The sequence below is a fragment of the Hyla sarda genome, chromosome 7 (genome assembly GCF_029499605.1).
Source record: "Hyla sarda isolate aHylSar1 chromosome 7, aHylSar1.hap1, whole genome shotgun sequence".
Taxonomy (NCBI): domain Eukaryota; kingdom Metazoa; phylum Chordata; class Amphibia; order Anura; family Hylidae; genus Hyla; species Hyla sarda.
Window position 1 is genome coordinate 162,231,105 of NC_079195.1, and position 14,755 is coordinate 162,245,859.

At 42.0% G+C, this 14,755-nt stretch overlaps 1 protein-coding gene across 3 annotated transcripts in view; it reads left to right on the plus strand.

Moving 5' to 3' along the window:
* The window catches only part of ZFP91 (ZFP91 zinc finger protein, atypical E3 ubiquitin ligase), a 145,882-nt gene that overhangs the window by 75,264 nt on the left and 55,863 nt on the right, over positions 1 to 14,755 (plus strand). For 2 of the 3 annotated variants that reach the window (XM_056531144.1, XM_056531142.1), the window contains exons 4-7: positions 1,845 to 1,884; positions 1,984 to 2,085; positions 2,208 to 2,312; positions 7,659 to 7,772. In XM_056531144.1, the coding sequence (XP_056387119.1) occupies positions 1,845 to 1,884; positions 1,984 to 2,085; positions 2,208 to 2,312; positions 7,659 to 7,772 (361 nt within the window). The remainder of the gene's footprint in view (positions 1 to 1,844; positions 1,885 to 1,983; positions 2,086 to 2,207; positions 2,313 to 7,658; positions 7,773 to 14,755) is intronic. The other variant, XM_056531143.1, reaches the window with a different exon arrangement.

Consider the following 14,755-nt stretch of genomic DNA (forward strand, 5'->3'; position numbering starts at 1 on the left):
TTGCCTGGAATACCCCTTTAAAGGAGTAGTCTTCTGAAAAGTATTTCCAGTCTGTTGTACCCTGGGCTGCAAAAAGAAAAGAAAACAAACTTGAACTCCCCTCCCTCTGTTCCCCTGTTCGGTCCTCCGGTCGGTCTTCTTCTTTTCTGTGTGCACGGATCGTCACACTGTGCTCAGCCTATCATCGGCCGCATCGATGTCCCGCCTTTTCCGTGTTCAGTGTGACAATCCGTGCACATGGAAAATGGAAGAAGACCAGACCGGAGGATATGGAGGATAAAGTTTGTTTTCTTTTCTTTTTTTTTTTTTGCAGCCCGGGACTGGAAATACTCTTCAGAAGACTACTCATTTCAGGACGCAGGACATACATGCGCCTGGTCCTCCCATATGAAGCGCTCTCAGCAGCTGAGCCCTCATATGGGTCTGTAGGTGGAAAATTTTAAGCGTTATCGCTCTTAGAAGCTGAGGAGGACACAACAAAAGTGCAAAAATGAAAAATTGCTGCATCCTCAAGGGGTTTAATAGGCATTGTCATTTGAACAAACTTTGCATAGATCAGTAGTGCAAGTGAAGATAAGAAACTTTGTAATGTATTTCATCAGACAAAAATGCTTTTTTCTTGTTATCAGACACCCTTCTCCTTTTCCTGCTGCCATACACTTACACTTTGAAAATTAGCCAAGCTTTGTCCTGTGTCTACTAGACAAGCAGTCCCAAGTCTTTGGCGAGGGGAGGAGGGAGATGGGAGTGAGCATGCACAGGCTACAGAGACTCAAAGAGAGACAGCAGAGACAAAGCTTTGTAAGTAAGACATCTCACCCCAGGGATTTGTACACAGTTTATACTTCTAGTACAGTGACTGCTGCTCTTTAGGCTGTGCAAAGAGAGGTAGAATTGCAGGTTCCCCTCCTCTTTGTGTACAGTATATAGCAAACACCATAGACATTAGGCATAGCCCACCATCTGTAGAATTGCAATTTAAAGATGCAGAAATCTGCTAAAATATGCAATTTGCAAGTCATATAATGGCCAGAAATATGTCTGATCCTCATGTACACACACAGGGAAGCATATCCTGATAGGTTACCTGAAATGTTAGGAACGCTTTATCAAAAATGAGTCCTTACTTCAGAAAAAATCTTTGAAGCCTTGGACACTAGGTGTCTCCCTCCCCTGCAAAGTGCTGTCCACTGCTTGTTGTTGTCTAGCAGCACAAAGATCAAAACTCAGTGCAGAAAGTGGTAGTGGTATGCAGGGAAGAGAGACCATGCATGTGTCCTTCAGAGGGTCCACGCTCTGTTCTTCTGTGCAGCTGTCACATCTGTTACTATCTACTTCTATCTATTGCTGCCTTCTAAATGTAATTCCCCCCAATCTGACACTTCTTCATTAGCATCAGTTTACTGCTTAGGACAAGAGCTTTTGTGAGGTTATCTGTAATGCTGCAGTTTTTTTTTTAGTTTTGCACTATGTAAATCATCCCAGCAGGTGTCAGTCTGTTCAGTTCAGTGCCCTTTCTCTAGCACTGTGATGGTAGAGCAGGAAGAAGTAGATGCTGTCCTTTACCTGGCCAGACGAGTTATAGAAAGGATGCCCTGTGTGTGTGTGTGTGCTGCTGGTAAACAACCCAGCCCTTGTCCCACTCCCTAAAATGGAGAGAATGAGGTATAGTTGTGCACCATGTTGGGGACTTACACCTGCCTTATAACAGAAGTAGGAGCACTAAATCACCTTGTCACAACACCACTGAAGTATTAATGTTACAAAACCATGCAGGTTTTTAAAAATCTTTTAAAAGTACAGGTACGCTTTAATGTTTATACTTCATGGTTTGCATTTTACAGAGATCAATGAGGGACCCTCATCATATACAGCTGGAATCAGGTAATATGTCTGTTAGACAAGGCTAAGACTTGTTTGTTGACCTAAATAATTAGAGACCTCTTATAATCCTAACATTTTTTTCTTTTCTGTGCTCTTCAGTGATGAAGAAGAAGAGGAAGAAGATGTGTTAATAAGTGAGGAAGAGACTCCTTATAAAGATGACCCCACTGATGAAACATACAGGCCCCCTCAGTTAGAAAGGTATTGGACATGTTCAGTTGTGGTGAACTTTCCCTCTTTTAGTGCGTCCTTCTTTCACTATCTGTCTCCGGCATTTCTGAAATGCTCTTTCTTGCTTTTCCTTGCTGCCTTCTGCACCTTAGTGAGGATGATGAAGACGATGATGAAGATGAGGAAATAATAAGTGAGGAGGAGACTGGTTATAAAGATGACCCCAGGGATAAGAGCTATAGGCCACAGCTGAACAGGTACATGTCGGTTGTGTTATGCGTGCTTCTTGCTGATTATGCATCATTCATCTTACTTTAATGGAATCGTCATGTTTGATAGCCCACATTTAATTTTGCAAAGAATGGTGAATAACTCACTGAAATAAAGTGTCATTTAAATTATAACCTCAGTGATCTAATTGATTTCCATTGATGACACGGCAGATGTCTCGGCGGTAGTCCAGTTCTGTCTAGGCACTTTCCAGCATATCCTCTGATATGGACTGTTTCAGTAATGTGTTCAGATCCTGTGGCTGGTGGGGGCTGATAAGAGTCCTTAATGTAGCCGCTTAGCAAAAAGTTGCAGGCTGTTAGAATTGGCAATTGTGAAGGCCGGTGCAACACTGAGGTAAAAGGTTGCTTTATCACTGAACACCAGCCTGTCATCTAAAATTAATGATTCATCAATGTTGGCACAGTGTGTTGCAGTATTATACAGTGGCACAGTGTGTCCCAGTATCATATATGGCAATGGTGTGTGGCAGTGTTAGATTAAGGGGCATGGTGTGTGGCACTTTTATATCACGACACATGGTGTGTGGGAGTATTATGCTTAGGGCACAGTTTGTGGCAGTTTTCAGGTCGTACAGGGAACAGTAGATTTACATCCTCCACACTTTAGTTAATCATTTTACCCAGTGACTTATTTCTAGGGTGATAATAGCGTTTTACAACTGGCAGCGCCTCGTTCTTGCACTGCACTGTGGCCGTTAGATGTGAACCAGGTCTTATTGTTTAGCTCTGACCTTCAGCGGATGGCAGACCTGGATAAGCTGACCCCTACTAAATATAGTTGAGTACTCTTGCTCTATGAATACTGAGGCTATACTTTTGCTGAATGCTGAATCACCCTGTACTTCATTAAATTTGTACCAATTCTGCTTTCATATTTTAAACTTCAACATACCTTTTGGGATGACCACACAGTATAGAGCATCTGTACAGCTTTTACATTTATGTTACATAGCAACATAGTTCATAAGGTTGAAAAAAGACCAGAGTCCATCAAGTTCAACCTATAACCCTAATATGTCCCTATTGAGTTGAGTTGATCCAGAGGAAGGCAAAAAACCCTCATACTAGAGGTAAAAATTCCTTCCCGACTCCAAATATGGCAGTCAGAATAAATCCCTGGATCAACCTTCTGTCCCTATAAATCTAGTATACATAGCCAGTAATGTTATTTCTCTCCAAAAATGCATCCAGCCCCTTTTTGAACTCTATTACAGAGTTCACCATGACCACCTCATCCGGGAGAGAATTCCACAGTCTCACTGCTCTTACAGTAAAGAACCCCCCTCTGCTGGTGTAGGAACCTTCTTTCCTCTAGACGTAGAGGATGCCCCCTTGTTATTGATACAGTCCTGGGTATAAATAGATCATGGGAGAGATCTCTGTACTGTCCCCTGATATATTTATACATAGTTATTAGGTCTCCACTAAGCCTTCTTTTTTCTAAACTAAATAACCCTAATTCTGATAATCGTTCTGGGTACTTTAGTCCTCCCATTCCCCGTATTACTCTGGTTTCCCATCTTTGAACCCTCTCCAGCTCCACTATATCTTCCTTGTACACTGGTGCCCAGTACTGTACACAGTATTCTATGTGTGGTCTGACTAGTGATTTGTACAGCGGTAGAATTATTTCCTTGTCGTGGGCATCTATGCCCCTATTGATGCACCCCATGATTTTATTAGCCTTGGCAGCAGCTGCCCGACACTGGTCACTACAGCTAAATTTACTGTTAACTAAGACTCCTAAGTCCTTTTCCATGTCAGTCGTCCCAAGTGTTCTCCCATTTAATACATAATCCCAGCCTGGATTTTTCTTCCCCATGTGCATTACCTTACATTTATCAGTGTTGAACCTCATCTGCCACTTCCCAGCCCAAAACTGTAACCTACCCAGATTCATTTTTAACAGTGCACTGTCCTCTATAGTGTTTACCGCTTTACAGAGTTTAGTGTCATCTGCAAAGATTGCTACTTTACTATTCAACCCCTCTGCAAGGTCATTAATGAATATATTAAATAGGACAGGACCCAAGACGGACCCCTGTGGTACCCCACTAGTAACAGTCACCCAATCAGAATGTTGTGAATTTCCATCAAAGCTTCCCTCACCTTGGAAGCAGGAATTTATAAAATATAGAACCTCAGTTTGGTTCTGCCATTTAGAAGCTATTATACCAGTGTAAACCAGGCCTATATTTTTCTATTTTTGTGCTTCATTATAGTTTTGTGCTTCAGAGGTTAATAGATAATATTGACCCTAACCTACTGAAAGGTCAGTAACATTAGATTGGTTAAAAATCTGCCTTGGCAGAAAAAAAGGACCGATATAAAACTTAAAAGGGAAACTAACAGAAGGATCATCCACACTAATCTGAATATATAGGATTATAGGGAGGGTGGCAATCTTTCTAACAATGTTTATCTGTCTAGCCATTCTAAATATACTTAAAGGGGTATTCCAGGCAAAAACTTTTTTTTATATATCAACTGGCTCCGGAAAGTTAAACAGATTTGTAAATTACTTCTATTAAAAAATCTTAATCCTTCCAATAGTTATTAGCTTCTGAAGTTTTCTGTCTAACTGCTCAATGATGATGTCACATCACGGGAGCTGTGCATGATGGGAGAATATCCCTTGCATGATGGGAGACTATCCCCATAGGAGCTGGACAGCTCCCGGGACGTGAGTCATCAGAAAGTAGTTAGACAGAAAACAGCAACTCAACTTCAGAAGCTAATAACTATTGGAAGGATTAAGATTTTTTTAATAGAAGTAATTTACAAATCTGTTTAACTTTCCGGAGCCAGTTGATATATAAAAAAAAGTTTTTGCTTGGAATACCCCTTTAACAATATTCACTTCCACTCGTTGCTACCATCTCTTTGTGACAATTATAGTCTGGAGCTGTGGCATGTTATAAACCCAAAGAAAGAAAGAGATAAAAATGACAATCTCATGCAGAGTATATCTCATGTATTGTAAGTGATAAGCCAAGAGCATATAGCCAGGACCGAGGACACAGTTGCCACTAATTTCCCTTAGTGTTATAAATATAGTGCCAAATCAACCACTGTATTGGGAATCACAGACTACATCTAACTCATTGCTAATATTTCAACCTATTGCTAACCTATTAACATGTTGTATAGTGTACCCTACAGGATGTAGCATAAAAAAGCTGAATTACTAAACGTGAATATATGTAATGTAAAGAACATTGTAGACGTAGATGTCACTTGTTATCCACAATAATCTGATGGGAAAACAGCTAGCACTATTGGTGGTATGAAAATTGTTTCTAACCAATGCTTTTGTATCAAAAAATGCTCTTAAAAATTGGACAATACTGTATTAGTTTCAGCAATATGTGGCTTATAACTAGGCAAATGACCAGTGGTAAATGTGTTTTTGGTGTTTTATATACTGACTTCACTCACAAAAAAAAAAAATCAGGGTGCATTCACACATCGTGGACTAAAAACCATGGCAGACCACAAAGCCAGATACAGTCCAAAAGTTAACTGACCGGAGGCACTTGTTGAATCCGTCTGGCTCATTGAAGTGAATGGCTGCTGTATAGCTTAAACGTGGTGTGAATGCACCTTTACTGCTATGGCTCTCAATTGATTTATGAAATAATACTCACCATGCTGTTGTAGCAAATTTTTGCAAACCTATAGGACTGACCTGAAGAGTTGTCTCTCTTCCCCAGCCTTGAGGAGGGGAACGCTCTTACAAGCTACTGAACTTCGAACCACAGTGAACCAGTGTTAGGCTATTTTTGCTCAATACTAGTGTAATTTAGATGTAACGCACCCATATGCCAAAGTCTGCCTTGGATGTTTTGCCTTCCCTGCTTGAAAACTGAGCTAAAAAACATACACACTCTTCCCTCGCCCTAACATTTCACTGTCTACATGGATTTGTTAAGGGTGTCAGCAGCACCTATCATCAATAGAGCTGGCTATAGAAGTGGTTATTACATAAACCTTGAGACAGATGCATTTGTGATTCCCAATACAGTGATTGATGTGGCAGTTTTCATAATTTACATAATTGTTAGGGCAACTGTTGCCCATAGCAACCAATCAGAGTCCAGCCTTTATTTTCCAGAGGCCGTTTAAAAAAAATGAAAGCTGGAATCCATTTGATTGCTATGGGCAACTGCCCCCCTGTTCCTTTGCACACATTTTAATAAATCTGCCTCTCTAAGTTTTGCACCTAAATATTTCAGTTCAAATTCCTAGCTCAGTGTTTCCCAACATGGGTGCTTCCAGCTGTTGCAAGACTAATACTTCCAAGCTGCCTAAACAGTCAAAGGCTGTCTGGGCATGCTGAGACTTTTAGTTTTGCAACAGCTGAAGGCACCTTAATTGGGAAATACTGCACTAGCCTTTACTCTATACTTTTTGACAGCTTTCTTCACTTGTGCACACTCCATTCATTTTAATGCGAGGCAGAAAAGGGGAGACTTGAATTACTACAAGGTCTTCCCCTTCATCCTTATTGATACCAGCTAGAAACAGAGAGATTTTTAAAATAACTTGGAACTTTGTACCCAAACTGTGAATTACAAGCTGACTGTGGAGAGAACTTGCTAACTAACTCCTGTGCTGTGTGAGAGGGATGTGCCCGTAGGAGTGCACTGACTGGGAGGAGTGACCTCTGTAATGTGTAAAGACAGTGCCCAGGCTGCAGCTTCTCTCTGTATGTGTAACATGGCAGACAATGATAACAACTTCCTGTGAATTAGATAGGAGAGATTTGTAGCACAAACAAAACGGCTGAGCTCTGAAAGAAAAAGCTACACAAAGGTACTGCACGTGTGCAGTGTGCCATTTTTATTGTTCATACAAGCTACATTTTCAGGAACCAAGCAGAAATCTTCATGCTAGATGAAAACATTAATGTGATCTTTTTATCAAACAGGTCTCTATAAATTTCAGAACTGTAAATTGAGGAAGTAAAAATATGGGGAAGTAAGCTATTTTATCAATCAAAAAGTCTCCCTTTCTAGTATGGAAAGGGACACACAACCATGCTTGCCACCAAAATTTATACCAGTCACTAGCTTAGGATCAGCCTTCCTGTTCTGGATACTGATCATTCTCAATGAGGATAACTTTTTGTTATACTTATGTATATTGTTAAGACTGGAAAGTTGTCAGGACACATTTGGTCTCAATGATGAATACTTTTTTGTACTAGTTTTTGTCTTTCATTTGCATAATGCTACTACAGTAATTACACTGTGTATGGCCAAACCTAACCATTTTTCTATCTCTTATTCTGCCAAAAAAAATTCTTAGGTCATCTGGCTCTAGGCGCCGAGGACCTCGTACTAGAGAAGATACAGCCCCTGTAGAGGTAAAGATGGAAGTAAAAGAAGAGAATCCTGTCCCTGAGCCAGAAGCTCCAAGGAAGTAAGTGACGTTATTAGTGATACTCCCAAAAATATACCTATTCCAGCACTGGTGGTGTTTTATTGCTACATCCCTCTCCTCATGAGATCTAAGGGATTCAACTTTTTCCTTGACTATCTGTGCTTCATGCAGGTGGTCAGATGGTCATGAGCTGTATAAAAAAAAAGAATGCCAAAAAATGTATGTATTGAAAAAAAATAAACCCTTCAATTATAACCCCATCTCTTCTGATTTCCTCCCTTTTTCGTTTTCCCCCAAAAAATAAAAAATGTCAAGAAATAATAAACATGTCTGCTATTGCTGTGTGCAGAACTCTCCAAACTATTTTTGATCTTACTTGGTCAACAGCATAAGCGCAAATGTCGGTCACATTTAAGAAAACAAGAATGTAAAAAGTGATCACAAAGTATAAACTTAATTTTTGAACTTTAAAAAGTCCACTTTAACCTCTTAATGACCCATGGCGTGTATACATGTCATGATGGCGATGAGGAGTTATGATGCAGGTTCTTGACTCGAGCCTGCGCCATATCCGGGGGCTCTCTGTTTTCAGTAGCTGGGGGCCGCAGTTGGATATTAACTCTTTAGATCTCAGCTGTTGTCTAAACAGACTTTTTAATGGTCCCTGGTGGTGTAGTGGTGGGGATGACCCCCCTGCAGCATAATCGCAGGGACTGGGGGGATAGTGATCCACTCTTGAGGCAGTCAATGGCTAACCTTTCCTTCAGTTGCTGCCCGTGATAGAGCCTGCCTTGAAATTCCTCATAAAAGTCTTCTAAAGTGACCAATAAGGTGTAATAAAAGTTTAACACACATACATTGACTTATTCCATTTCAAATGTTTTAACCCACCTTTTTTCATTTTCCTTGTAAAAAAATATGTTAACAAAATAAAAATAAATTTGATATAATCTCGCTTGTAATTGTCCAAACTATGAAAATATAACTTTATTTATCTCGTATGATCAATGGAGTAAACGTAAAAAAAATACTAATTATATCCCAGAAAAAAAATAAAGTAAAAAGTGATCATAAAGTCTGATCAATACCAAATGATAACAACAAAAAACTACAGATCACGGCACAAAAAAATAAGCCCTCATACAATGAAATGAGCCCAGCCAAAATAAAAAAGGTATAGGGGAAAGTAAATGGCTATTTAAAAAAAATCTTCAATTTTTTTTTTAAAGCAGTAAAATGTGATGGAGACTGAAAATATGAAGATAATATATTAGTTTGACAGCACTGTTAATGGCTTAAATAAGAAGTGTACACCTAAGTGTTTTTCCTGTCCCGATTCAGGAAGGAATCTCTGACAGTGCAGGAGATTTTTTTCCTGCTATGGGATATTTGTTTTATCATTTTTTTTCCCCATAGAAGATTTGTAAATTTCGATCTTACCAGGTTAACATCTGGATTCTGCGTTGGCACCTGCTCACCGGGTTCCAGTTGCTGTTTCGTCTCCCCTTGTGGCACCCAGGTGGGCTTATGCAGGGGAGACACAATAGGGGCCGGATCGCAGAACCCCTGTTCTTGCCTTCCGGTCCTATGTCCGCTGGTCCTCCGTACAGGCTGCGGCGTCGCTAGGCCGGGGGTCACTTCCAGTCCGTGTGTATGGAGTCTGACATCACACCAGCCGGAAGAGAGGCAGGGATTTCAAAGTCCCTAGTATATCAAGGCCCTGGCTTTAACAGCAGGTGTTTGCTCCCGTGGAGTAAGCTCTGTTTGTATCTGGTGCTGCTATTATCAAGGAAGGTATTTCTACTTACTGCTGCTGATGCATTTCGGTGGGTCTCAAGCCTCTGTGACCCCTTCCTCCACATACCAACCGATACAGCCTGTCCTTCCTGCTGCTGCTACAGTTGCCATTACAGGATGTCTACACCGGCCAAGACCTCCGAGGTTGATCCCGTGCAGAGTAATGAGGGCCTATAGGTTTTTTTTGTACCCTAGCCTATCTTCAGGACTACTGGCTGATCCTTTCCTCCCTTTATTTTTTTAGGGATAGACAGACAGGAAAAGATATTTCCTTGGTTATCGTGAAACCCAAATCTAAGGCAAATTTTTTTTTATTTGTAATAAGAAATATGTTGCCAATATGGTCTCTGAAGAGACTCGTGACCTTATGAAAGGTATTAGAATGATGATTCAGTCAGAGGATATTAGAATGATGATTCAGTCAGAGATTCAAGCTGCTAAATCCTCTTCTTTTAGTCAGGCGGGCCTGTCCACATCCATGAAAGTCCCAAAAAAAAGTCTAAAGTGGTCTTTTTTTTCCAAATCTGATGATGCTACGTCTCATCAAGACGAGGAGGGTGAATGTGTGGACAGCCCACAGGAGGAAGAGGATACAGGGTATAAGAAATTTTTGTTTAATTCTGAGGCCATTGATGAGCTCATTAAATCGGTAAGAGCCACCCTTAATCTTGGAGAAGTACAGGAAGCTAGAACCATTCAAGATTAATTATTTGGTGGCTTAGGTGACCGTAAGTCTTCTTCTTTTCCTGTTCATGCCCGATAAGGGGTCCTTTATTCCTAAAGGCATTAAGAGACGTTATCCCTTTGCCGACTCTGATTCCTCTAACTGGGATACTATTCCTAAAGTTGATGCTCCCATAGCCAAAGTAGCTAAGCATACTTCATTACCCTTTGAGGATTCCTCCCAAATGAAGGATCCACTGAACAGAAAAGCAGAGAGTCTCTTGTAAAAAACCCGGGAATCAGCAGCTACTTTGCTTAGGCCCAAGTAGCTTCCACCTGTGTAGCCAGAACTCTAGGTGTATGGATCGACCAACTTCAGCTACACTTACAGGGCGATACTCCTGAGGATATCATTGACAGTCTTCCCATTCTTAAAATGGCTACAAATTTTTTAGCAGATGCCTCTGCGGAATCTGTCAAGTTATCTGCCCGCACTGCTGTTCTATCCAATATTTCTAGAAGGGTGTTATGGTTTAAATCCTGGATAGGAGATGTTACCTCCAAAGACAAATTGTGCTCCCTTCCGTTCCATGGACAATTTGTTTCTGGACCTGATTTAGATAGTATCCTGGCGAATGCCTCTGACAACAAAAAATGTTTTCCCAAAGAGAAGACTCAGCCTAAAAAGACCCCTTTTTTGTCTCTTTTTTTTCAAATTAATCAGTCCTTTTAGAGGGAGAAAGGGTAAGACAGCAAAGGAGGTAAGGGAAGAGGCTTCTTGTTTAACCCAAACCAATCCAACACTGGTGGAGGTAAACAATGACACCATTCTGGTAGGGGCGAGACTGTCCTTCCCCCCCCCTTATTTATTTGGGAATCAATAATTCCCAACCCATGGATAGTCAACATAATTCAGCAGTGTTTCCAGATAGTTTTCCTCTCCCACTCCCCCAAGATTTGTGGTAAGCAATCAATTCCCAGGTCCCCTAGCCTTACTTCTCCAGGGAGTCCACGATCTATTAGGATTAGGGGCAGTCATAGAAGTCGCAAAAGAGTCTCAGGTCACTATTCCCGTCTTTTTCTAGTCAAGAAACCAAATGGGAGTTCAGGACCATCATCAATCTGAAACCCTTGAACAAACTAGTAACCTACAGAAAGTTCAAGATGGAAACAGTGAGGTCAGCCATTCACCTAATAAAAAGCAGGGCAGTCATGGCCACATTGGACCTCAGGGACGCATACTACCACCTACCTATTCACAAAGACTCACAATCTTTTCTAAGATTCGCCATTCAGTGGGGAGGCAGAGTCCGCCACTTTCAATTTGTCTGTCTGCCCTCCGGCTCCCCTCGTCCCCTCCCCCCCACCTCATTTTCACAAAAGTTGTGGCGGAGATGGTTGCTGTTCTCAGGAAAGAGAAAATTCTTGTAATTCCATACCGAGACAACATATTGATTGTGGTGGACTCTATTCCTTTTCTAAAGGAACATATAAAAAGAACAGCTCAGGTCCTACAGGATCTCAGATGGATCCTGAATCTAGAGAGATCAGACTTATTACCAAGTTGCAGGAAGATCTTTCTAGGAATCCTCTTGTATTAAGTAGCCCAACAGCCCTTCCTTCCCAGGGAAAAGATCCAAAAACTACAGGATCAAGTTCATCAACTTCTTTATCTCAGGAGTTATACCTTTTATTAACATCTTCCATCCCGGCTGTGGCTTGGGCTCAGTTCCACTCCAGACCTCTTTAGAAATGGATTCTAGCTGTATGGGACAAAAAAACTGAGCTCCTTAGACGAGAAATTTCTTCTTCCATCTCAGTTAAAGAACCAGCTAGAATCTTGTGCAGGGTGTACATTGGCATCAAACAGACCCCAGGATCATTACCACGGATGCCAGTGCACTGGGCTTGGGAGCCCACTCAGAAAGCCTTTCTGTCCAGGGAAGATGGAGTCCTTCTCTGGCAAACAGATTGGGAAACCTGAAGGAGTTATTAGCCATCTGGATGGCTTTCCAGGACATGGAACTTTATTGCAAAAACAAACATGTTCTCATCTACTCGACTGCAGTGGCGTTCATTAGTCATCTGGGGGGGCCTCACCACTCAACCCTTCAGTCAGTCTCAGGTCAAATATTCTGTTGGGCAGAACAGAACGTGCTTTCCATCTCAGCCGTACATCTCGGGGATATGCAACATCAGAGCAGATTTTCTAAGCCGCACTTCATAGATCCGTAGGAATGGACTCTAGCAGATTGGGCATTCTCGTCATTAATCAGCGCCTGGGGCCTACCCCAGATAGATTTGTTTGCTTCCAAGAAAAATCACAAAGCGAGAAGATTTTTCTCTCTGAATCCCAGAGACTCTCCATTGGCAGTGGATGCTTTAGTTCAAGATTGATCTTTTAGCCTGGGATATGCCTTCCCCCCAATAGCCCTAATCCCCAGAGTACTACACAGGCTGATGATCCACTCTTGTACGTTAATCCTAATCGCCCACTTTTGGCCCAAAAGGAGTTGGTTTCCTCTTTTAAAATCTATGAGTGTGGAAGATCCAATACTTTTCCCTTCTCATCCAGATCTACTTACACAGGGTCCGATCCAGCACAGTCAGGTTCATACCCTCAGTCTAGCAGCCTGGAAACTGAGGAGCTCCTAATAGAGAGGAAGGGTTTTTTCTGAAAAAAGTAATTAATAGAGATGAGCGAATCGAAGCAGACGAACCCTAATTCGTTCCGAATTTCATGATTTATTCGATTCGCAACAAATTCTAATATCGCGCGTATCGCTTTATTAAACTTCATTTAACAGCGTTCCAGGCTGCGGGACACCTAAAATGGCAGATCCACATGTCAGAACATGGGGCAGGGGATGCTGGGAAGCCAGGAAGGCAAGGCGGGAAGGGAGGTAGGTGTGATGACCCTGAATCACATGCCGGATGCATCCTATCAGCATTCATTGGCCCCTGTGATGTCCCAGCTCTATATAATCGGCAGCCATTTTGCGGCTGCTCATTTCATGCCATACACTGTAGAGGGATAGGAGGGACTACGTGTCTCTGTGTGCTAGTCACATCAGCGTTGTGGACAGAGAGAAGTGCAGTGCTTTGCTTGTTCTCACTGCTAGCCATTAAAGGAGTAGTCCGGCGCGCACTTTTTTCATTTTATCCCGTCCGGGCTGCAAAATAAAAGAAAACACACTTTCTCCTACCGGCCAACGAGCCCCCGGAGCTCCGGTACACTCCGGTACAGGTGTTCGGTCCCCGGGCTGTATTCTTCTTACTTCCTGTTAGCCCGGCACGTCACACGGAGCTTCAGCCTATCACTGGCCGAGGCGGGACATCCCTGCCGGGCTAACAGGAAGTAAGAAGAATACAGCTTGGGGACCGAACACCTGTACCGGAGTGTACCGGAGCTCCGGGGGCTCGTTGGCAGGTAAGAGAAAGTGTGCTTTCTTTTATTTTGCAGCCCGGAAGGGATAAAATGAAAAAAGTGCGTGCTGGACTACTCCTTTAACCTCCCAGTCAAGTTACTCAGCATTTTATCAGAGAGGGGCAGATAGCTTTTCGTTGCCTCATACATATCAACAAGCTGCCTTAATTTCATGAACCTTATCACAGGAGGCAGGAGTGATTTTTCACCACAATTCTGTGTATTTTTCCCACAAGAAATCATCAGCTGCTTATACTAGTCTGCAGACAGTATAATAACTAGCAGTTCACACCATTCTTAATACTCTGTCAGAGTGCAATTTTTGGTTTAACCCCTTAAGGATGCAGGACGTAAATGTACGTCCTGGTGAGGTGGTACTTAACGCACCAGGACGTACATTTACGTCCTAAGCATAACCGCGGGCATCGGAGCGATGCCCGTGTCATGCACGGCTGATCCCGGCTGCTGATCGCAGCCAGGGACCCGCCGGCAATGACCGACGCCCGCGATCTCGCGGGCGTCCGCCATTAACCCCTCAGGTGCCGGGATCAATACAGCATCTGCGGCAGTTCGCGATTAAAATGAACGATCGGATCGCCCGCAGCGCTGCTGCGGGGATCCGATCATTCATAACGCCGCACGGAGGTCCCCTCTCCTTCCTCCGTGCGGCTCCCGGCGTCTCCTGCTCTGGTCTGTGATCGAGCAGACCAGAGCAGGAGATGACCGATAATACTGATCTGTTCTATGTCCTATACATAGAACAGATCAGTATTAGCAATCATGGTATTGCTATGAATAGTCCCCTATGGGGACTATTCAAGTGTAAAACAAAATGTTAAAAAATGTAAAAGTAAAAGTAAAAAAAAAGTGAAAAATCCCCTCCCCCAATAAAAAAGTAAAACGTCCGTTTTTTCCTATTTTACCCCCAAAAAGCGTAAAAAACATTTTTTATAGACATATTTGGTATCGCCGCGTGCGTAAATGTCCGAACTATTAAAATAAAATGTTAATGATCCCGTACGGTGAACGGCGTGAACGAAAAAAAATTAAAAATGTCAAAAATTCCTACTTTTTTAATACATTTTATTAAAAAAAAAATTATAAAAAATTTATTAAAAGTTTTTTATATGCAAAT